This window comes from Dermacentor silvarum, chromosome 9 (genome assembly GCF_013339745.2).
Source record: "Dermacentor silvarum isolate Dsil-2018 chromosome 9, BIME_Dsil_1.4, whole genome shotgun sequence".
NCBI classification, from domain to species: domain Eukaryota; kingdom Metazoa; phylum Arthropoda; class Arachnida; order Ixodida; family Ixodidae; genus Dermacentor; species Dermacentor silvarum.
The window spans coordinates 108,071,531-108,096,027 of NC_051162.1; the positions used below are offsets into that span (position 1 = coordinate 108,071,531).

A 24,497-nucleotide genomic window follows, 5' to 3' on the forward strand; every position below is an offset into this window, starting at 1 on the left:
GAAATGCTGACCCTGCCACCAAGAGCCCATGGCTCCTCAGCCTTATACCTCTAAGATTAGGTGGAACTCGCAGCATGCTGGAAAAGCTTTGCGACGACCTGCAGCGACTTGCATCATACCTAGGGGTGCACGAACGCTTAAAATTTTCCAACAAGCCGCATATAGAGTGTTTTTATTTGATTCAGTGCTCGAATTAAATATATATTATTTGGAACACTGGATATTTATCAAATAGTTTTCAAATAAACAGCACCAACATGTGAGCAATTGAAAGGGGAAGAACTAAAACAATGAAGTTCATTTTATTGCGATAGCAATTACATATATGGATACTTCAAGCAGATTTCTGCCGTCGGCGTGAGGTCCATTATAAAGTCCAAGGGCGAAAAAATCGTCGCCGCGCGCCGCATGTGCGAGTGAAAGCACGCGTGGGACGCGCGATATCACGGAGAGCGAACGCACGGCGGAAAGCAAAAGCGACTTTTGTGGCGCGAAACGCCGTGGTGGTATAGGAGGGAGGGAGGGGGGTGGCGCTTTGCTGCGGCACCAAATGTGTATCTTGCAACTGGGTGCAAGGGGAACTGGCGACGCAATCTCCCACGCGAAAGGAGCAAAGCGGGAAGGTAGCACGGGAGGGAGGGGGGGCTTCTACTCTGCCAACGAATGCGTTCATGTACTTTGCGCTTTGTGCTTGGTTCTTTATTATGTTTGCACCGGTACGGGCTGCCAGTGTTGTCGCGCGCGCCGTATTTTGTAAGCAATCTCCACACGGCTCTGAGACCTTTGTATGCGTTGTACATTCGACCGCTCAGTTTCCGTTTAAGCGATAGACCGCATGAACCTTTGCTCGCTGCGGAGGCTGCGCTTGCTGCCAGCATTCTGACAGTGGTTGTCTGCGGTCATCGAGTGTGATCTATTCATGTGTGCTTGTGCGCGCTGACACCACGCTTGTTAATTCAGTTAGTAAGTGAATGTGTCCAACTTAATGCAGCCGATAAAACTACTATCCCCACTCCGAATAGCTCTCTGCTAATTTGCTGTCGCAATTGATGCTTCGCCTTTCGGGCGAAACTGCGACATTTTTCTCATTTCTGTCATTGGACTATTCAAAGCGCTCAGCCAAAGCTTTTATACTACTGTAGGTACAGTACTGATATCGGGGTGATGTTCTTGCATAAGGCTCATGCGACACCGATTCTCATGTGCTATGTGTGCAACATGTTGGTTAGGGGTTTCGTTTATCCCATTATATCACAGCACTTTTTGCTCACCACGCTCTTGGTGGTACTCTGCTATGCTCGTGAAGCTGGAATTTTGTTAATTATTCTGCATATCTTAACGTCCGGACTTTATTTGACATGGTGACAGAACAACACCATTAATAGTAGAATCACTGTTGTATAAGAGCTTATTTTAATGCACAGCATTCTGATATTCTTGTTCTCAAACTTTTAGGATGTTTCAAGTAAAATTTTGTGGAACTCCAGCCCTGTATTGATAAAGTCCTATCATTTGAAAATCATTTGAAAAGTATTCGGTTTTTATTCGATTCGGTGTCGTTACTATTTAATTCGTATTCGATTCTATTTTAAATATTACTAGTCGCACACCCCTAGTGATATCCGCTAACCCCAAGGTGCACGCATCATCTGCTTAGTACAGTGCAAGGCTGCTAAAAAAAAGTTGCAGTTTCGCCCGAAAGGCGAAGCATCGACTGCGATAGCAAATTAGTGGACAGCTATACAAAGTAAGGATAGATGTTGTATCGGCCGTAAAAACTTGTAAACATAGGCACACTAACTAAATTAACAAACATGGTGTCACACGCGCACAAGCAAACATGAACACATCTCCCTCGATGACCGCGGAAACTTGCAGTCAAAACACTGTAATGAGTCAGCGCGGCAGCAGCAGCAAGTGAATTGAGCTTCGTGCCGGCGCTCATGAAAGCCGTGAAAACATGGAGAGGGGGAATTCTGCCCCCGCCTCAGATGTATTTCAAGATACCGCCGCGCAGGCGGGTGCTCGTGGCGCAGTATGCCACCCCCCCCGTACCTTTCTGGCCCGGTGGGAGCGCCCGGCCCCTCCACCTCCCTGCCCTCCCTCCGGAGTGTACTGCGCGCTTCCTCCCCGCTTCCCGCCCTTGCGTGCGCACGCCGCGATTGCTGGCTCGCCGCCGCATGCTTTTGTGCTCGCACATAAAGCGTATGCAACGTGGCGACGATTTTATTGCCCTGTGGACTTTTCTTTCATTGCTCTCACACAGGGTTCGTACAGGTTTCTAAGGCAAAAATTCAAGCATATTCCAGGACTTTGCAGCACCTGTCACAGGTTTTTCAAGGACTCAAAGCGGCATCCAAAGTAGGATTTCTTTGCTCTAACATTTCCAAAAATGACCAGTTTTATTGCACTTACAATAGAAATATATGTATATCACAATTGTAATAAAAATGGCTAGCATTGATAATTTCTCAATATCACAACACAAAATGAATGCTTACAACAGCGACTGAGATTTCTCCGGTATAGGCTGGGTAAAGTTCACCAAAAATATTCAAAACATTCAGCATAGGGTTATTGCACTAAAATAAAAATAAATAACTGTAGATTACAATGATGCTAATAATATCTAGCCTTGATCACTTTGCAAGTTCACAATACCAAAAAACAAAAAAGTTCACAAAACACAACGAATGTCGATCCCTAACAGCTACTCTGACTTCTCCAGTATTAACCCCCCCTGGGTAAGTTTCCGCACATTTCCAAACCATTCGGCGTAGTCTTTCTACACATTCATTATATTATAACAAATAGATGTATACTGCAATTTTGTAAAACATGGCTTGTCTTGATCATTTCTCAAGTCCGCAATATTAAAAGTTAACACAACGAAAACCCACAACAGCTGCTCAGGCTTCTGTGGCATTAGCTGGGTTGGTTCATCAAACATTTCCAAAACAGTCAGCATACCACATTTTCCGGTGTATAAGACGCAGTTTTTTTTTCGTAATTTTTCGTCGGTGCGTCTCAGAACGGTGCGTCCTATTCACTTTTTTTTTTTTTTCGGAAAGACTGCCGTCAAAATCGGATCCGATATTATGGCCACGCGAAGCGCGCTGGTTGACTTGATTGCTACCGGTTCTGTGCGCGCTATCGAGGTGCCGTCATCAAGTTCGGGCCCGAGCGCCGTGCGAGAAGGATGGTGCAGCAACGCAAGCGGCGGCAGGCCGACCGCGAAGTAGCCGCATCTGCAGATCGCTGTCAAGATACGGCGCGCGCCCCTGCGCAAACTACGCAGTTGCTCCGAGAGTACAGGCAGCCCCCCCCCCCCCCCCCTCCGACCTTCCTCCCGGGCTGCCTTCCCGATTTCCTCCCTTGCACGTGATTCGGCTCACCGTCGCACGCTTTCATTCGCACATAATACAGAACGGCGCGCGGGGACGATGTTATCGTTCTTCGACTTTATACGGAACATCGCGGCAACCACGACGGCAGAAATGCGCCTGGAGTGGAAATATATGGCACCGATACGCTCGCGTATAACCCGCGTTCACGGAGTGAAACGTCACTATGACTTTTTTAAATCGCTTACCGAAAGAACAGGCGCGTCTTATACACCCGTGCGACTTATACACGTTTTGTTTTTGTTTTTCGGAAAAACTGCCGTTTTGAGGGGAGTGCGTCTTATATACAAATGTGCGACTTATAGAACGGAAAATACGGTAATGTTATTGCACTTATATTATCATAAATAATATAACAAACCTCCACCCAAAGGCACTGAGCACAGTGTAAAGTTGGTCTACTATAGTTCTCTTTATATAGCTTCACCTCGCGCGCGCGAGTTAAATATAAACCGCATCCACGCGATCTTGCGCGTGACAGCGACAAGCGACGCGATGGAGATGGCTGTCGCGGTCGCTCGTCGCCTACAAGTTGTACGGCATGAGAGCAACGAGACAAGCGACGACTTTGAGCGACGTCTCCCCGGTGTTGTCGGTATGAGGGCAGCAAATACTCGCCGAAACTGGCGTGACGCTTGCTTTATTAATTTAAGTTGATGTGTTTTAGTGTAAAGAGCAGCATAAATATTTCTAAAGGTCTTGCACTACGTTATTATCCTTGCACGTATCAAAATCCAGCCGTTTGCTCGTTCCGTGCGACAATCGGTAGTACTTGACTGATGTATATCCAGTTCCGGCTTCGCGCTATTGGCTAGTCGCTCATAGCACTTCCGGGCGACGAGCGACGAATTCTAGATTTCTAGAACCGAGCGATTGAGCGAAAAGACCGAGCGATCTGTTCGCGCGACGGCCCGCTTCGTCGCTCGAAGCCGTCGCTCGTCGCTGTCGCGCACAAAATCGCTCTCATGCGGTTTGGGCTTTAAGTGGCCCAAGGCAGACCGACGGGCGAGGAGTGAAACGAACGATAGGGCGAGGAAAGCAGTGAAACTGCCAACCGAGCCAGCACCGAAGCGCGGCACGGGTCTCTCGCTCCGTTCGTGGATTGACGCGGTGAAGCCTTTTATTTTTTCCGCGCAGTTCTGCAAAACGGAACGACGCCGACCTACCACAGAAAGGAGGCCGCAATGTCTATAAAAAGAGTGCATTGCTCACGAAATTCCAGGACTTTCAAGGGCCTTGAAAACGCATTTTTCAATTTCAAGGGTTTTCAAGGATTTCAAGGACCTGTACGCACCCTGTCACAATAAAACAAAATGAAACAATTACCAGTCTTGCAGCTTTGTCAAGGTTGCTTCAATAGACTACTCATCTATAACCAATTTAGTCAAAGTGAAATTTCTTTGCAGGTAGCCTTTAGCAGGAATGAAAAAAAACATTGCCACTAACTCCACAAAGTTATCTAACAGCCTCAGGACTCTGGGACATTGCTTCAAATCCCCCGTCATGGGGACCCTAGTGTTTGGACCCAAGCACAGTGCAGCAGAGATTTACAAGTTCTCGGCGGATGCGGCAGAACACTGTGTGGTCGATCCTTCACGCTGGCAGACCTTTTCCATTGAAGGGTCTACACTCCTGTTTCATACATAGCAGGCAACACTACAGAGGCTCGAGAGACTGCTCACACTGCTCGTATTCGTGAGCGAGAACTAGTGCATCACACACGAAAGAACAAGATAGGTATGCATCAATGCAATTCAATGTAACATCAACTCTGATGCATCTATGTTGCAAAATACAGTCGATCGTTTGTACAACAAATACCTCTACACAGTGTTGTATCGAACGGCGTTACTGGAACTAGTTCCTTTTGGGAGGAATGGAGGTATACCACCGTTTCATTAAGGGTCTGTGGAACTGTAACGGTAACTTCAGTTTCAGTTTCGGTTTATTTCGTAAGTAGAATACAGCTTACATAAGTATACAGAAGGAGGTCCCAGAGCATGTAGCTGAAAGGGGACCTCCTGACAGAAAATATACATTTGTGCTAATATATAACTTAAAACAGCAATGTAGTAATCACTGTAGTAATCAATGTAGTAAACTTGTTAGGTTTACGAAGGAATGGCAGAGGGAACTGCGTGCCTTCTGTAAGCGTTCCACGGCACTGAAGAGACGCACGCACGTACGCAGAACATCATGCTGACCGGATGGCCAACAACGTGAGGCACATAGAACTACCGCTTGCCCTGACACTGCCTCCTGTAGTTTCTTTCCTCCATGGCGGCCTGCCGTGAGCAACTGGTGCATATTGGTGCACGTGAGTAACTTTCTATTTGCACATCTGAAGTGCAGTACCCTGACTGCGCATTTGAAGACCAAAGTGGAAAGTGCCATACATGTTACACGCACGTGTAATAGACGAGTACCAAAGTTGCACTTGCATGTGTCGGGAGTATGCCCGGTGCTCCCCCAAAAAATTCGTCTAGGACCGTTTCTTTGGATTCTTTTTATCTCCAGATAATCTGCTGCCAGGGATGTTGAAATTCATATAATATACATAGTTCGATGTGAGTTTTAAATTGATCACTTTATTTCACCTCAGGATTATCCGACACTACATTTTAATTTAAAAATCAAACGTAACGTAGATGTCACGACACGTTCCAATGTTCAAAGTTTAACTAAATTGTGTTCCTTTCGCATTAAAGAAACTTATACTGGGAACTCGTTCCTTCCAATCTAGGAACGAGGAATGTTTTAGAGGAACGTGTACAACACTGCCTCTACAACGAAATGACCTGTATAACGAAGGAATGATTCTGTCCCCGTTGTTGCGGTGTGTGACTATTACAACTTTAAAGTGACCTGTACAACGAAGGATTCAAGAGGCCCCAAGCACTTTGTTATAAAAGCATTTGACTGTATGATGCATGCATTACTTGGAAGGCATCGCAGATCTGACCCAGTTCACCACGAAATGAACGGAGCGACACGTTTCTGGGACCAGCGGCCACAGCGCACCGCTCGTGCCCGAAACGCAGTATGCCGCATATTGTATGCACAGGGCTGCACAAATAATACATAACTTGGCGTAGCCGTACGACCATAGGCTGTAGTTGTAATATATGCAGTACTTATTCCGCAGAAAGTGTTGCAGATATAAAACAACTGCATTGCCAAACGCGCCGGTTGAGACTTCTATGACCGCACTACATGACATGAGTAGCTTTAGCAGTGGTGCCTGCTATGCATGAAATGAAGTACAAGGCCTCAACTTGCTCGTGTTTAATAGTCTCACGAGTCAGAAAGTAAAAATGAGACTAAGCACGGAGCTCCAGCGAAAGGTGCTATTTCCCTTTGGTGCTTCAGGATATATTGGCTGCCGATGGGAGCCGCCAGTCAAGCTGCGAGTGTTCTCGTCCTGTATACAATGAAAAATGTCAAACTTTCTTGCGTAATTTCCAAACTAAAATGCAACAGCTAAAACTTCTGGTACACTTGCCCTTCTTTCACTTCGCCGTGAGGCCCGGTAACTTGCAGGTGACTTCGTGCATGCTTGAGCTCGCTCTGTCCGTCTGGTAAAACAAGATATGAGCACAGCTGTCTTAAGGCTTTTAACAATGCACTTACTATGCCTTTGTGTCAATGCAACACTAATATTGTAAATACATAGTAAAGAATACATGGTGAAACCAAAAAGCTATCAAATGCCTTTTGTTGTAGCGATAGCCCAGAAATAAAAACGAGCTGCGTACAAGCGACTGCAGTGCAGGAATGATTGATGCAGCAGTAGTCTATCGAGATGTTGATGTGTATACCCGTGAGCAAAAGTACACGGACCAGGGGTTGTGCGATAAAGCCGATTTTTTCCTCTGCCTGTGAACGCAACTTGAAATTGAAGACTGCAGTTCAAACTTGGGATTACAAACTTTTCAGTGTACTCGTAAATTCCAGTTTATGCTTGTTGATTACGAAGAAACTCAGTTCTTTCGGCGACCCTGTGGTCCGTAAACTTTTGCTCACGGGTGTACATCAAGGCTCCTAATGCAACAGCCCCCCAGAATGTTGAAGTATATATCAAGGCTCTTAATGTAAGTGCCAAATACATAATTATTTGTTTTGCAGCGATGCCCAACCTTGCGATAGTGAAAGCCAGAGACAACAAAATTCTCGCCACAACGTAATATTTTCATATCCCCTGCAAATGGCCATAGGCTTCAATGCATTGCATATTTCTTGACAACAAAGTGTAAATAAGCCACAATCCCACATTCACGAAATTTGCCGCAATGTAAGTGCCCATCTGCCCATGTATCGTTAATAAAGTCCAAAAAGCACTCCCATAATTTTTCTGCCATCTTGTTTGTTGATTGTCCATTTCAAAAGGCATGGCCGCATTGCCACATCGCCCTGTGCCGACATGTGATGATGTTTCTTGTACCATGCTACAGTGTAACAATGTATAGTGTTTGCATACTCTGCAGTTCATGGTGCTTTCAAGTTGACCTGTGGTGCTCAAAAAACGCAAAGTACAGCGAGAGCAAAGAAGCCTGTTTCCCATTGATGAGGGCTTATTTATGGCACTTGGGATGGTGGTCGCTGCATGGGCTGCCATGCCTCCACCTGTGACTGAGAAATGGTGCAGTATTGTGACACCGAAAGTGACAGGCCTAGAATACGGCCAGTGATATAAGCACGCTGGTTTCAGCCCCACCTAGCAGGCATCGCATGAGGAATTGGCATCAGCAAACGGAGATTTGCAGGAAGACGCCTGTATTCTCAGTCTAGCACTTACGGAGATACAGATGATCACTTTAGCAGGATTTCACATGACTCAACACCGGACACATCTGCGACTGCAGGCAACAGTATCCCATGCACATGAGCAAGTGTTCCTGGCATTGCGTCAAGACAGCGTGCTTAGCACATCAGGAATGCTGTTACTTGTAGGCACCGATGCATCCGGTGCCAAGTCACGCAAACTCTCACAAAGGTGACCGTATCCCCAAAAGTGATTGCGACTACCACTTCATGCCAGTGCGACCATCGCTGACCGACGCATGGGGTGCACTTTCTGCTGTCGGCAGTGCGGTTCTGGATAGCCTCGAGCAAGGCTCGCCAAAGTTGGCTAACATTATTTTGACAGTAAACTTTCGTTTTTTGGAGCACTCACTATCTGTGCTGTCTCATTTCACAATGAAATTATCGCAAAACTGAATTTCTTTGCCCCCCTGCCGCAATTTCGTCTTAGCGGGCATCAAACATACCTTGTGTATTGGCAGTATAAAAAAAAAGTCCTGCCTAGCGATACAGTAAGACATCAAAGAGGTGTCTAGTTTGCAGAACACCTGTTCACAGTCACTGTAGCCATGACCGACAAAGTTTTTAACTGTTTGATAGAGTTATGCGCGTGTTGTGCAAGCTCCACTCCTCTCGGCAACGAGCGGCGGAGCAGTCATCGTGCGGCACGATTGCCAAGTGAGTGACTAATGCAATTTAACTAAAACCCCAATGTTTACAAGTAGTATTGCTTTATTTTTCTTCAAAATGAAAAAAAAAAAAAAAAACTCACCGCCGATATCGTTCTGCTGGTCTCGAATGGTCGCAAGGATGTGTGCGGAAGTATGCCGGAGGAAAAATCGTCGGCACATATGCAGGATGGTGCATGTTGTTGCTCTTTGCATTCCCATAGAAGTGCCGGCTACATATCCTGGTGTTTGCATTTGGTTGCCAAGGTTTGCCATCGGGCCTGTCGAATGAATCAAGCATGTAGGGTGTCAAGCCTCACCTCAACGTTTACTCACTGTTGCGTTTGAGCCATGGATTAAAAATTCGGCACACTTACCCTACACGTCGAACCGCTTGTATCCAACGCTGCCGCCGCTCTATCTCATACGATTTCGAAGGGAACGTGTAAAAAGACACGCTGCTGTCAGAGCCTTCTTGGTTGTGGCAGTCAAAAACACAGCAATACCGCCGGCCTCGACGTTTCTTTCTCTTCGCTTCAGCATTGCGCACCACGGCGTCGTCGACGTTAGTGGCCATTTGTATCTGCATGCATGACTAAATGTTGCCGGCCAGCATCCGCCAGGGTGCCGCTGCATGCTGCAAACTCCAGCGCTGATTACCTATAGTGCAGCTTCATCGATTCTTTGATGAAGCAGAGAAACAAAGCTAATTTTAGGGTTTGCTGGTACTAATTGTGATATTACTTTAAACCCAGGAAAATGTATTTTCGCAGTACATTCCACAAGGCCTCGCTCTACTGCTCCATCCAGCCATGAGCATGGACTTCAGTATAACCTCCAAATGAATACGTTAGAATAAAAAAAAAATGGCAGTAACAACATGTAATTATTCATTGGTCTGCAGCCGCTAAAGTGGAAACTACCCGAATGCCCCCCTGGACTGCGTACCGCTCGCTCTGCTCTCCTTGGCAGAAACCCTCTGTGCAAAGCCTTGTGGTGAAGTACAGCAAAAACAAAAAGAAACCTGTACTGCAGAAACCAAGAGAAATATTTTATACAGATATTCAGAAGAGGCCCGTCTCCATTGCTAGGCAACACCTGGCTGGCTGGAGCATACCCTTCTGGAACGTACTATAAAGATCCTCAAAAACATAGCAGAATGTGAAAAGAACACCGAAGAAATACAGAAGATGCCACATGTGGTACGCGCAGTGATGTCCGCTGCGTTTCTTTCTGCACCTTCATTTTATGGGTTGCAATGCTGTTCAAGAGAAAGTTTATTTCTCTCCTTCACAATGTTGGAATTCTGACAATCACCACCAGGCGCGTAGCCAGGGGGGGGGGCTGATGGGGCTTCAGCCCCCCCCCCCGAAATTTTTTCGTGCTGGCATGCACCGCCGACCAAAACTACCACCGACGACGGCAATCATGCTGGATTTTGTCTACAATGTCCTTTTCACGCTCGAAAAGACATTTCGGCACGAACATTGCGAACTCGGGCTGGATTTCATGACAACGCCCTTGCACCTGGAGTCACGTAACGCAAGGAGCCCCATCCGAGCACAACCTTTCAACGGCTTTTCGACAGCGAGCGGGCGCGTTGCGGCATCTCGCAGCGGCCGCGGAATAAACGGAGCGCATGGATTTCAATTACGAAAGTTTATGGGTATAAAGTTCTCATAAACGTTTGACGCGAAAGGTGCGCTGACATTTCCAAAGGCATGCTTTAAGAGATTTTCAATTCTAGAACTTTATGGGGTTAATGTTCTGATAAACTTGGGCCAACATGCGCGCACTGGAACGCTCGTGTCCAAGCCGTTCCATAAATGGAAGCGCACGCTCGCAATCTCCCACACACACGAAAATACTAAATATCACCGTGACTGTCAGCTAGCAGCTGATAATTTTCTCCAAACATTTTCAGGAAGCGTGCCCAATGTGATTGATCAGCTGGACCAGGGCAGGCAAAGTAAAATATGAGAAAACAGAAGAAAGTGAACGGCCTATTATTGAGGATTTTTTTTTTTTGCGGGCGACAAGGTCTGACTCTCCGTGGCCACAGGGACAGGGGCCCTATGGATTTAAGCAATGCCCCTGCTGAAAATACAGGCATTTTCAGAGTGCTTCTTCGCATGCGAGCTGATTGTGGAGATACATATCTGTAGAACCATTTGTAAAGTTGCCCCAGTATTGCCTCGTATTTAAGCCCAGACGCACAAAACCAAATTATAGAAATTTGTGGTGACATTATCAAAGAAAGCTTAGATTCAAAAGCAGGCTGCTTCTCCATACTTCCTGACTAAACGACGGACATCGCTGGAATCGAACAGCCTACTGTTTTTGCAAGGTACCTAAACAAGTATGCCAATGACATCAAGGGAGTGTTTTAGGTTTTAGCACTGGAATAGATGCCCATCTCTCACTGCAACAGCAGGTTCTATGTAAATGTGTAAATACTGCTGCAGCTTCTAGTCACCCTTCCAGTGACCACTGCCAGCAAAGAGAGAATATTTTGTTAACAATAGTTTACTAAAAAACTACTTGCGCTCTACAATGTCTGTGGAACGCATGATTAGGCTGGCGCTTCTATACACCGACAGAGACGTTGGCATCAGCGTGTCCGAAGTCATTGACCGCTTCGCTCAACTTTCCCGCCGTGAGGTGTTTGTCCTTTAGATAGCGAAGCAGCAAAAATCAATGCAAGTAAAAAGCACTGTTCCTTCAGGTCCATAACTTCTTAATTATGAAAACGTATGACCGTTCATTAGCTTTTAAAACCGCAGAAATTTTCGCCATTTATTCTAGCAGTTAACATCATGATCACAATTATCACGCGAATAGAAAAATTACGAGGATACCAATAACCAATTTTGACCGACCTTGCTCATTGAAAGCCCGGCCCACGCGCCGTTCGCCAAAAACACACTCGGATATTGGGTAGTTCAACTTACCGCATCATCTGTGGCCTTCGTTTGTCCTTTTCTTTCCTTTTCAGCTACCTGCTTTTATTTCTTTTTTGAAACGAAGGAATACCCACCTTTATTTTGGGTGCAGAATAATTGTTGGCGTTGTGCAGGCAGTTAAATTACACATTTTCGTACTGATTTATGCATTATTCCTTTATTATTCTACCCACATGGCACTGTCGCGACCGCTGCATGGCCCAAGTACATATCACGATTTCTGCGATCATAGTTATGTTCTTGCCTAGATCATCTGTCTTTCTGTGCGCAAAGTTTACTATCTGTGACTGAGCAACATGTTTATTTGTCTTATTTGACGCATTATATACACTGACGTTTGCTTAAATACGTAGATTTATTGGAGACTCATACGTATTCTTAAATATCTTATTGCGAGGTTTTGTGTATACAAGCAGTGAACTTTGTTTCCAGCGACACTTTTTTTGCCCTTTAGCGAGTTGTATCTTCGCATTTGTATATTCTATTCTATCTTCGCATTTCTAATATATATTTTGCAGAACTCCCACTTTTTATTTGTACTCACTGCTGCGAGTATTATCTCGGTGTAATTACAATACACGACGAATTACAGCTGCTCCTGCGCAATCGACTGCCACGAGGGATAGCATCATTGAGGTTTCTTCCTGGCCGTTGCATATGTAGAAAAATGTAAAGAAGGTTCTTGAATGACAAAGATTCATCAAAATATTTGTCCTCAACTTATTCATTTCATGGCCTTTACGTTTTTCATATAAGCTGCATGCAGTGCTTTGCTGGTTTCGAACTGATATTGGCCCTTTTCGCGGCGATCCCGTGGGTGCTGCCATATTTGATCACGTGATGACGCGTCCATTGCATGCCTCAACTGCCTCCGTTGCCTCCTTGTTTACAATGGAAGTGTATGACGCCGGCGCGGCTTAGAAAACCTCGTTTTTCGGAGATATCGTAGACGGTGACTAGGTGGACGACACGAAGCTTTGATCACCTGCAGCTTCAGAGAACATGCAAAAGCGCTTTCGGAGCTGATTAAGCTATGTCCAAACGGCGCAAGCAGTGTATATGGTGCTTCTTCTAAAAGCGGGGGCTAAATATGCATTTCAAGCTTTGCGATTATGAATTCAGTCAGGATTAGTGTGTTTTGCTCTTTGTTCTTTATTCGGCAAATATTTTGAAGCAGTGGCTTGTCAGTTTCTGACTCAGTGAAGTTCCTCGGTGCGGCCACTATCTGATTATTTTCTGCCTAATCGCTCGCAGGTGTGCTCAGCTCTGAATCCGATAGATTTGTTCTTGCTGCGCACAAGGCTTGCAACGTAGCTGTTTTGTACATTGTAATACCTTGTAGCAAATATATATTACAGCTAGTAACTTGCTTACTCTTGTGGACCGTCACGAAACATTCAGCTTCGACCATTGGTGCGCCATAGGTGTAGTCCGTCATTTATTGTGTGTATACAGTGCGCATATATTCAAGTGTGCGTCCATTCACTTATTCTTGATACGTCGGCGATAGAGTGGGCGTAAGTTTTCCTGCCATTTGGACAGATGTGTATAGATAACGTGCGCGAAACTTACTATGACAGGAAGCGGCGCTACTCCCTTTGTCATTGTTTAACGAGTGGTACTCACTCTTGCCGACGTTATGGGGATGAAGCCCTTTCTTTAAGGTTAGCGATAGAAGGCTGGCGGATGAGTAAATTTTTGTATCCTCGAGGAAAGCCGTACATCACGAAGTGCCGGTAACACGTTCGGACAATTGCAGCAGCAGGTCCGCGAACTTCGCCACACAGATTCATTCTATTCCTTAACATGCCAGTCACTATTTTTGCAGCCAACTACTGCACACGTCTTCAATCCACATTATTCAATCTAGCATGATTAGAGCACAGTGTGTTAGCGAAAACTCAGTTGCATTTCCGACAGCTGATCGCACAGAAGCAAGGTAGAAGCGGTAATGGTTTCGTATTCGTGCGCGGTCGCTTAGGAGAGGTATGGCGCGCCGCCGTGAGCGCCATCTCGTTTCTCTAAAACAAACTGCTCCGCGAAAAGGGTCAATAGTTCTAAAGTTCATGTGATGTTTTCTTTACTGATTAATTTGGCAAAAAAAACGCGGAAGAATTGATAGCAGTTATTTCTGCCACAATTTTTGGGGCATACGAATATATTCTTTTATGAAAACATACATATTTTAATGGACAGTGCATAGCGTTCAATAATTCGTTTGCAGCATCTAATATACAATGAAATTGGCAATGCAGTTATTATTCATGCATTTGATCCCACGACAAATTCTATAAGGAGGAGGCCGCGCTGAAACCTGAGCCCCCCCCCGAACAAAATTTCTGGCTACGCCACTGATCGCCACCTTCACATTTCGTTGCACTCTCGCCTTCCCTTTTACACTGCAGGGTTGGCTTTTCAGCATGGTTTAACTGCCTACCATAAAATTCTGAGCAAGCGCACCCCTCAAGCAAGTCGAAATTACCGGCAAAGTTAGAGGGGGCGCTATCCTGGAACGGCACCAAAATTCAAGATGGCAACGACAAAATTTTCCCGCGAAAAAGAAAGAAGCGCAGTGGGAATGGCATTAAAATTTTATTGAACATGAACTTTATTAAGCCAAAGATTTGTTAGTGGTGTTTATCACTCTCAAAACCACCGAAAGAACTACAGAAAGAGCGCATCGACGCTGCACCGACGCGTCGCCGCGACCGGCGAACGAACATTGGTTATGCAGCTTCTATTCCAGGCAAAATTATGTCCGCTGCTAGAGTAAAGTGACACGTAATGTTCACTTTATTAAAAACTATGTCCACGGTGAAACGTTTAGCACTAATGAGAGTTCCGATTTAAGTCAAGCTCAGCTGCAGTGCATGGCTACCGACGGCGGACAGCGAACCGCGGCTCGGCTATGCTCGCATCGCAGCTGGTGGCGCCCAAATATCAGCATGTTTTCTTCATCGTGTGAAATTATTGCGAGGAGAGGGTAAAGCGGCAACGACGGTAACAAAAGATTGCTGCTTGGGAGCGTCGGCGGTTTGTTCCAAAGCGCCGTCTGCTACAGTTCGAAGTGAACTGGAAAAGGCCTAGCGACGATATCGGTCGCTAGTGATTAGCAGCGGTGAAGCTGCCGGAGACGCCAAAGCGTAGCCGCGGCCACTCCTCTGTCGCTGAGTGGTCACGTCGCTGGGCCACAGTGAAATCCTCTGTGCCGTGTGAGAGGCAGATCTCGCCATCGGTCGTGAACTACAGACCGCCAGCCGCAGTTCGCCCCGATGCGCACGTGTGCCCACTGGGGCACCCGGGTACGACCATGATTCGATGAAATGACGCATCAATGGGCGAATTTGCCATTATTTTCGTGGACTGGCTGTGGCGGGCCAGTGTTGGTGCAGAGCTGGGGGGGGGGGGGGGGCACTTTCCCAGAACGGCGCGGAAATTTTAAATTAGCAGTGCAGTTAGGGGGGGGGGGGAGCTCTTGCACCGGTGGGGGCGCTTGCTCGGAATTTTACGGTAGTGGTAGAGCACACTGCACTTTTGAAGAGTTACAAGATCGAGAAAGGAGAAGCAGTGCAGGTAAGGGTCTCATATAAAATTTTATACGACAAACCTGCATAGAAGAGAAGCATTTTAGGCTTTAGCGCACTTGGTTTGACTGTCGCAAGTGCGGTGCAACCGGTGTGATAATTGGTGCAGACTCGAACCATTGGTTCGTCGATAATCGGGGGAAACTCTTTGTGCCCGGTTCGCCCTTGCTGCTATCAGTGTGCTTCACAGTAATACACAGGATGTTTCACTGCACTGCATGTCTGTCACGTTGGAATGTATAAGAGATATTCTAATGTGCTATATGACTCAAGAGTAGCAGCACCACAGGGAGGTGAGGAAGCTCGCATAAAAGAATGAATGGCGCCAACACACACACACACAAAAAAGATTGCAAACAACAGCAACAATAATAATCTCAAAAGAGGGTCGGCATAGGATCTGCGCCAATACAACAACCGATGTATGCTGCAACAAGAAAAATGGTAATAAAAATTTAGCTTCATATTTAGAGCATGGTTCCAAATATTGTGCCTTCTCGAGTAGAATGCAAGAAAAAGCATCATGCTATATAGGTCAAACCATAGCAAAAGCCACAGAATCCGTGCCTGCACCTGATGTTTGGCAACTGGCTTCCTCGGGCTGGTAGCGGCGACTTTTCTTCTTTTACTAGCGGCTGAAGCCCCGTGTCCAGCAGGAGGCTGTGACTGGCTCCGGCTACTGCTTGAACGCAGTCGCATGATTGGATATGTCTTTCAAGTGCATGCACGCCTTTCTTGCTTTTGTCGCACGAGGGCTGTCCTGTGTCCCCGTGATGGCAAATGGGCTGCCTTTTAAATATGAAGAGCCCTGTTCTCTTGGGAGCAGTGACTGGACACCTGCAGAAAGATTTAATGGCACTCTTAGGTACTTATTAGCTCGTCGGCAGAGACTGCAGTACTTGCCACCCCTTAGAGCTTTAATGTAAAGTATATGTGAGTGATGAAATAGTACCCTTGCTTATCCCTTTAAATCTTGAATTACCAGCGTGCAGCTGGAAAAAGTTTATTCTTACAGTATTAATATAATTGTAAGGGTTTTAACATCCTGAAACTGCAGAGAGGGTTATAAGGAACACCATAGTGAAGGGTTGAAGATTTTAATTTCTGAGCACCTGTGCTTCTTTTGATGCGCATATAAAGCACAATACAGTCTCTTCTTTTTTTTTTTCCTTCAATCTTCATTGGAATGAAGCAGCAGCAGCTCAGAATTGAACCCTTGTACTCACGCTTGGCCTCATGCAATAGACACAAAGATACCTTCCTTATATACGATGGTACGCATATATTCACTACACGTTGATGTTGGCAAGAGCACTACAGTCGATCCTCGATATAATGAACATGAATATAATGAAGTCTAAATATTTCTTATTGATACCAATGCATAAAACATATTTGCTTATAGGGACTTTTAAATATAAAGCAAGTATTTCTGCCATCAGATGTGCCTTACTAACAAGGTTTGAATGAAATCTGTAAACAAACAAATCGGAGCACCTTTCACTTGCAATCACTTCGAAGTGCAATGCGCAGCCGCTGCCCTGGTGGTTTCTTAATGTCTCATAGTCACAAAATTAACCATCGGAGCCAGGATCTCGCACGTAACCAACGGTACAGTTTCAAAAATGTAAGTATGCACAACTGTTGACTCAGACTTTAAAAATCGTGGGGTTTTACATGCCAAAACCATGATTTGATTAAGAGGCACGCCGTAGTGGTGGGCTCCGGAATAATTTCGACCACCTGGGGTTCTTTAACGTGCACCTAAATCTAAGTACAAGGGTTCTTTCGCATTTCGCCCGTGATTCAGTTTATGCTGACTATACGATGTTGTTGGGTTTACAGTTGGGTGTTTGTGGACAATGCCTAAACCTAAATGAATGGGTCTTAACGTTCCCGGTTCCTGCATTCTCATTAATTAAATAAGACTGAGTCGTGCACACTATCAAGTGTTGCAGTAAACAAATTTACCAGAACTTGTTGCACTAAATTTTTATGGTGAGAATTAAAATGCAGCAGGTGAATAATAAGACAGTTCAAATGTAGGAAGGCGTAGGAATGAGCAGCTGGGCTCGCTCGCACGAATGCCATGGCTTCTGGGCAAATCAATACTGCGTGAACCTTTAGGTAAATCTAGGCACGGAACCGTGGAATTTGACCTGCATAAAGGTCACGTAATTGTCATTGCCATGATGCTACCAAGTGCATGTCGCAGAACATAGCTCTGCTCCGAAGAGTGCCGAGACGCAGAAAATAATCAGGAATAATATGGACCACGTGGTTTTGCATGCTTGGAAGATCAGGTTAGTCATGTATATTTTTTTTTGGATCGTGCTGCATTTGTAACCTCAGCATATGAAGGTAAACGCCGAATTTCCGCTGTCATTGCCCAATATTATTTACACACTGCTGGTAAATTCATTGCTTATTTCTATCTCACAAGGACCTCAGAGGGACGCAAGATGTTTCGGTAAGCGATTTACGCTATGTTAGCTTATACTATTGTGTTTCAAAATGCCTACGTTACCTAAAATTTACTCAAAAGATTTAGCAACAATTTTAGCGACATTGAAAGAAAATTTTGCAGAAGTTTGGTAACATTTCTGTCTCATTTTAGCGACATGCTTAAAAAAATCATGGCAACACTGTAAAGGAACGCGACAAGGAGCAGCATCGACATATGTTGGAAACAGTTTTTTGCACTGCCGCCAAATGGCGCCGCATATGCGAATTCATATCTCCTCAAGTTCACCAATTAATTTGGTTCATCAATCAATTTGATCTATCAGTCAAATAGAACAATCCTGACAGCCACTGTAAAAAAAGAAAAAAAAATGAACTTGTGAATGATTTTTTTTCCCATCTTTTTGTGAGTAATGATATACGAGAGACGGCAGTGAACTTCACTGCGCCATTGAATGATTCGAGTAACATTAAATTACTGAGAAGCTTTATCATATCCTTTAAAAGCTTGTTTTCTTTGATTTTTAGTTTTATGTCTGAGTGTCAATAGCTACCTTAGCCCTTTATTGCCTTCCTGGTAATTTTGGTGATAAGTTGAGAAAGCGGAGTCGAAACCGCGGAAAGAAAAATTAACAGGGTTGCGATGCGAACGACGATGTAAACGTCATAGCTTAATATTTGTGGTTCAAAATTAAATAAATTAAGGATTGGTGGAGGGAAGCAGGCGCACTACACGAACGTTCAGGTATAATGCTCCTGGACCGCCTCTCAAAATTAAATTACCAGTTTGCAAGTGGAAACAAGTACACAACGAGTCTCAAGTCTTTGTTGTCCGCTAAGCTGCATTTTCTTTTTAATTATTTATTCCCAGGATGAACGCATATATACTAAACACCAATCTAGAATATTTTTTTTTCAAAGCAGCCGCACAGCGTATGCATACCGTGCTTTTTTTTTTTTTTTTTCTTAATCAGCCGCTGTCAGTTACTCCAAACCGTTCGCAGTGCGAGATTCTTGCTGTTCCAAGACACTGACATAAAACAACACCGAGGAGTATCGACGTAGCAACACAAGTCATCTTTGCCCGCTCCTGCGTCAACCGAAATCGCGCACGGCGAAGCGGCGTCGTGCATTGAAATCATTGTAATGCGCTCTAACATGAAACGCTGAGACCGAAGCCAAGTCTTGCAAACCTAGTTGTGGATAATGCGGTCATCATAATCATCATCTACGCCTCCTATTACAGTTGCTGCGCGCAAGCAACTTTGAACCTACAGGAACATCGAACGCGATCATTCTGCCTGTAAATTCTGAGATATTTACCTTTAATCGCCGTCAACTACTGCTGCACCACTGCAGCAATCGTGCCCATAATACAGCAGATGCGGTTTGTTTACAAGCTGAATCCAGTGGGCTACGACTTTGGCATCGCCTGCTTCCTAGCCAAAACACTTGTCGACTTTGGCCGCTAATGATGATAGCTTTATACTTTGCGAAATCAACAAAACCTTAACAAAAAAAAACTTAAATACCATTCATACATATTTGTTTAACCAACTTTACAAAGTGACAAAACACTTATAATAGATAATATGTGACATAATATTTCTAAGCACTTTATTTTATTGTTAAATTGTTAGCAGCGCCACTGAGGCTGCGAAAGAAAGAGAACACGATTATGCCTTAAGTCACGCCGGTTTCTGCTGCCCTTGCGTAGAGGACGTGAGGACAGTTTTCCAAACTTTTTGGTAAGATTACTGCTCATACCGTCTTGATTCATGTGGAAGTTACGAACTCTTAGGCTTCTACAAAACACTATTCAGTTTTGAAGTACTGTAGCTAATATCCGTGTGTTTTGACACGCGGTGTGGCTTTGACGCTCTGACCGACTCGTAAGGTGCAGCTCGCCAGCAAATGCGAAATGTTATGCTTCGCTTCCATATTATAACTGCCGGTTAGCTTAATCGCACGCTTATTTATCGCTTCAGTCGGCATGCACGAGCTCTGATCTTTTTGATGTACTTTAATTGGGAAAGAAATGTGACGTCGACCCCGTGTTTGACGCCGGTATCCTAAAATGTGGTGCATTGGGATTCGTTTAACTGGTAACTTGCTCCTAGCTCACCCGTTTCTTGAGCCTACGGCAAGACCCAACAGCGGTACGAAGTGTCGGGCCGGTAGGAACTGTAGGATCTGAAGAATCAGCACGTGGTAAATGATATACGTGTGTTTTCGGGGGCTACTTTCGCTGACCGCTTGCCAACGTTTCATTGCCTGCAGCGCTCTCTAGTTTTATGCATTTGTGATTTACAGCTTGTTCACGCGCTTCCTAAGCTACTTTCACGCCCGTTGCGGTGGTTCAGTGGGTCTCGATAGTGTGACTTGGTTATCGAACCCTCTTCCTCGTGTTCAGCACACTTCATTTGAGCACACGGTCTCTGGTTCGATTGTGCCGGTCTCTGGATGCACGTAAAAGTACCCTTGTGTGGTCAGAATCAATGCGAAACCCTCCGCAGCGTCGTTTCTAATAGCCACATTGCTGCTTTGAGGTGTTAAATGCCATTAATCGATCAATCAAGCAATTTGCAGACGATAAGCAGTGCTGTAATGTCGCACAAAACGTGCAGTGCCAACGTGATAGAAAGGTATGCACATAAGTGCATATTGTTTTGTATTTTTGCTTGTACCGTTGCATCTTTCTTGGAACTACACAATGCCGTCACTATGCCTTAACCACCAGGTGCCGTAATCAAAGCTTCTCGATCGGACTCGAATCAAATCGGACTCAAAGCTTCTCGAACGGTTTCGGAGCAGAAGTCTCATGTGTTCCGTTGGTTCTTTGCTCTTTCAGTGGAAAAGCAAAAAAGCCAGAGCCCAATCCGCAGCCATGTCGAGGGCCGTGGCCAACCTGACGGCGTCTCTTATCAAGAATGGCAAGCCCAAGTTTGAGACCTTCATGAAGTACGCCCGCGTCGAGATGGTGCCCCCGTCCCCACGCGAGTTTCCCGAGGTGTTCCGGGGCTTCGGGCAGCTCGTCAGCACGGCAAAGTCTGGCGCGTGGAAGAACTTTACCGTTAAGGAGGCTACCATCAACACGCTGGTCGGAATGGAAGTCATCTTCTGGTTCTACATTGGCGAGTGCATCGGCAAACGAAGCATAATTGGATACCAGGTTTAGGAACCCCTGACACTGTCACTCATCTGTCGGACATTACGCTAGGTGTTCCACTTGTTCCCTATTTGGAATAAATGTGCCAGTAAACTAGGCGATTCGTGACTACCTTGTGTTGGAAGAAATGTGCAAGTCTATGACGTGGTAGAGTCATACACTGTTAAGTATTAAAGGGGCACGAAACCCTGTTCGAATGCAGTAAGAAAATGTTCCCGATCTGTATGCAATCCTGTCGTGAAAGTGAGAGCCAAATGTTCCACTGCATGCAACGGGGGAACCTACAACATTGCATAACAGATCTTGCTCTTTCCCAAGACTTTCCGAATCACCATTTTTCTTTGTTTTCTGTTGCGTGAAATGTGATAGTCGATAGATGTGAGCCATTGCGCACATGCATGCGCACATCCTGTCGCCACTCCTTGAAGGTATACCATAGGTGCACCGCAGTCAAAAGAAAAATAAATTATAGGTAGGGCATTGTTGTTGGCACTGCCCTAGCTGAATGAGATGAAGGCGAATGGGAGAAGTAAATGTTGCACTCACCGCATCTCCATTCATAATAGATTATTTCCAAAACCATTTCTAAAGAATATATACCTGAAGAGAGATTGTACCCATTCCAGTATGTGGCTCACTCGAAAAAAAAAAAGGTGTCTCAGTGCTTCTTTAAATGTAGTGTGACGAACACTTGTAGCGTATTTTTTCGTTGCATCTGACACGCTACACTTGAGGCCCAACTGCAATGTGATTTCACTTTGGGTAAAATGGTTATGGATAACTAGCACACACGCATTCAAGCAATCTTAGCAATACCTGCAGGGCTAGCAATTGTTTTCTTTATTCTGGGGTTTTACGTGCTAAAACCAGTTTTGATTATAAGGCACATATTGTCCAGTTTTTTTTAGCAGCCTTTAAACTGCACCTGGTGGTTAGCAGGTATCACGGACATCTTAGAACATGGCTTTTGAGGTAATCAGTGTACCCTGGATGCTGCCCTATCATGAAGGTCATGCTCAGGTGCTGCACTAATTCTCAACATTTCAGGTTCTGCGTAATTTCTGCTAAGTGGTGATCAATGCGGCTTTTTTTTTTTCAGGATAAAGAAGGACTACGTTTGCTATCTTTTCGGGACGCATTCGATCGTATTTGTAAAATTTTGCACCATGTCAGCTATGTAGATATGCTATCTCAAACACTTTTTGTTGCAGTTGGCCTTAAGTTCAAAATGAGTCGGTACCAACTCACCCAAATGTCAACCTTGCTGCAGTGCTAAATTCCACATCGCCAGGCTCAGGCAGTTGCAGACAAATATGTATATGTGAAAATAGACGTACACTAGCACTTGTTCATTTGTGTCGTGAACATTTGCACTCTTTATGCACTAGCCTTCAGAACGCTCTTGAAGTCGCATTCAGTGGTCTCAGTAGAATTGGCAGGTTAATGCATGCTTCTATTGTGTATTCTAAAGCGCAAGTTTGAAACTACGTGGAAGCAACGAAAATGTGTAGGTCATGTGCTAACTCTGATGAAAGATCTTGTTGGTTAAAGGGGCCCTGAACCACCCCTCGGGCGTGGTGAAATAACATAGTGCGCGGATTGCATACGCTGCTGTGCACATCTCGGCCAAGTTTTGCTGTCGTATGCGGTGCATAGAGTTCGCAAGCGGAGTGCAAAGTCACCTTTCTCTCAAACGCTCTCGTTTCATACAGAAGCCTGCTCCTCACTCTCTTATGGACGCTTTATTTCGTAATAAAGTGCATTCCTATACGCGGCTGCTATTGGTAGCTGCAGTGGGCTACGCAGCATAGATACCGCGGCCGCTGCAGGGTGCCACCAAGAGTCCACTGGCTAAGCGCACCGGAGCTCTCTGAGGACAACCGTGTTTGGCTTAAGTTTACCGCGTCGTAGGCACCAAAATAGGAAGTCGCGGCATCTACGTTAACATCCAAAATGAAATTCGAGCTGCGCGCCACGGTGACGTTTCGAAGGCGGAGCATTGTGGGCACGCCCCACTCTGCCGTAGCCTTCGCAGTGCAAGGCGTTGAAGAAGGAATGGGAGCACAGCGGAGGCCGTGTTTGATTGCGAATAACTCCGCTTCTGCTGAATGCATTGAAATACTTTTTGCGGCAAAGTATTTCTGAAATAGCCTATTTTCACTTCAAATGCCTTTCTCCACTTCAATAAAAAGTGGTTCGGGCCCCTTTAATGTAAGAAAGCTACTCGTATAAAGGCTGACATGGTAAAGGGGTAAAAACAATAGAAATAAAATGTTCCGTGCAGTTTGTGAGTAAAATGAGTGAGTTGGGTGGGGTGTCACACTAAAAGCATGAAGATATGGTCACCAAGGATGACGACTGAAGTGGAGCTGGACATTTGCCACTGAGCTATTGCACAATATTGCAAGTTTAAATAGTGCAAAAAGCAAGACAAGGACGAAGATGTCTGTTCACACAGGATCAGCGCTGTACTTGCTCGTGAGTAGTACAGTGCTGGTGTTGTGTGTGCGTGTGTCATTATCCTAGTCTTTTTGCACTGTATAAACTTGCACTATGTCGTAATAACTTGCCCATGCAGTACTAGTACTGAGCCAAATGTTGCAGTGTTTGAACTTAGCTGTTTGTGCTGGGTTTTGTGCACCATGCAGACTCTGAGAGTGGCGGCATCTGTTCATGTGTTTCTAAAGTCTTCCAGATGATGATGATGTGCACATTGCCAAGACAAAGTTGTGTTTGAAAAGATGTTGCCATTATTCAAAGAATAAGCAAACAAGGTGGCAGTCTCCAGTGTGAGAGAATGCTGTTGTCTTAGTGAGTTCAGAGCCGAAGGAATTGAATGGATTTTTACGCACTGAGAAAGGTAACTGTTTGGCTTAATTTTCATTCATCTTTCCAAGCACAGTTGCTTGGCGTGAACGTTAAGTTGTAGTAAAGTGCTCCCAGGGTGCTTTAGCTCTTGCTGTCGGAACACTTCCACGAGCAATGCCACACACCGTGTGAAACGAGACTGCACTTAAAGTTTTGGTAAGATTTGGAATATTGTGGTGCATTGGGGAGTCTTAGAAAAAAAAAATTTGACAGGATGTCGGGGGAGTCTCGGAATTGCCACTACACGTGTCAGATAAACATGACTTGAGGAATGTAGTCTGTTACTACATTGCTCGACTGCTATTCGCATTGCCGTCAGCAGTCCTCGTGAGACGAGTTATGCCGTAATTTTTTTCAAGGCCAGTCGGAATTATCACCAGACTGACCTTACGGCGGGTGCGACGGAGAGCTCAATTACATTGGTACTTTTGCTAGCTTTGTTCACAAGCATAGGTCGAGGTTCTTTGCCACGGATATAGGTAATTAGCTCATTTTTGGCTAATATTCTAGAAAAAAAAAGGTCGACCTACGTTTGAATAACTACATTACTTTTCACATTTGCAAAGCCATAGCTTTCC

General features: G+C 45.1%; 2 protein-coding genes and 1 long non-coding RNA gene across 4 annotated transcripts in view; 1 reads left to right on the forward strand and 2 right to left on the reverse strand.

The window, feature by feature from the left end:
• LOC119464084 (uncharacterized) overlaps window positions 1-19,300 on the reverse strand; it is a 52,760-nt gene extending 33,460 nt beyond the window's left edge. The window contains exons 1-2 of one of the 2 annotated variants that reach the window (XM_049656487.1): window positions 19,206-19,300; window positions 15,993-16,256 (exon numbers count right to left, since the gene is read on the reverse strand). In XM_049656487.1, coding sequence (XP_049512444.1) covers window positions 15,993-16,118 — 126 coding nt within the window. In that variant the 5' untranslated portion in view covers window positions 16,119-16,256; window positions 19,206-19,300. Of the gene's footprint in view, window positions 1-15,992; window positions 16,257-19,205 lie in introns of those variants that run through there. The other variant, XM_049656485.1, reaches the window with a different exon arrangement.
• On the reverse strand, window positions 5,949-10,250 carry LOC119464087 (uncharacterized). The gene is made up of 3 exons (XR_007463606.1): window positions 9,250-10,250; window positions 8,977-9,153; window positions 5,949-6,979 (listed from the first exon to the last, which is right to left on the reverse strand). It is a non-coding gene; the product is annotated as an uncharacterized LOC119464087 (long non-coding RNA).
• Window positions 19,301-19,543: 243 nt separating the features above from the next.
• LOC119464088 (ATP synthase subunit g, mitochondrial) lies at window positions 19,544-21,156 on the forward strand. The gene is made up of 2 exons (XM_037724919.2): window positions 19,544-19,630; window positions 20,734-21,156. Exon 2 carries the CDS (start codon window positions 20,770-20,772, stop codon window positions 21,058-21,060), a length of 291 nt encoding a protein of 96 aa, XP_037580847.1. The 5' UTR covers window positions 19,544-19,630; window positions 20,734-20,769; the 3' UTR covers window positions 21,061-21,156.
• Window positions 21,157-24,497: the final 3,341 nt, after the last annotated feature.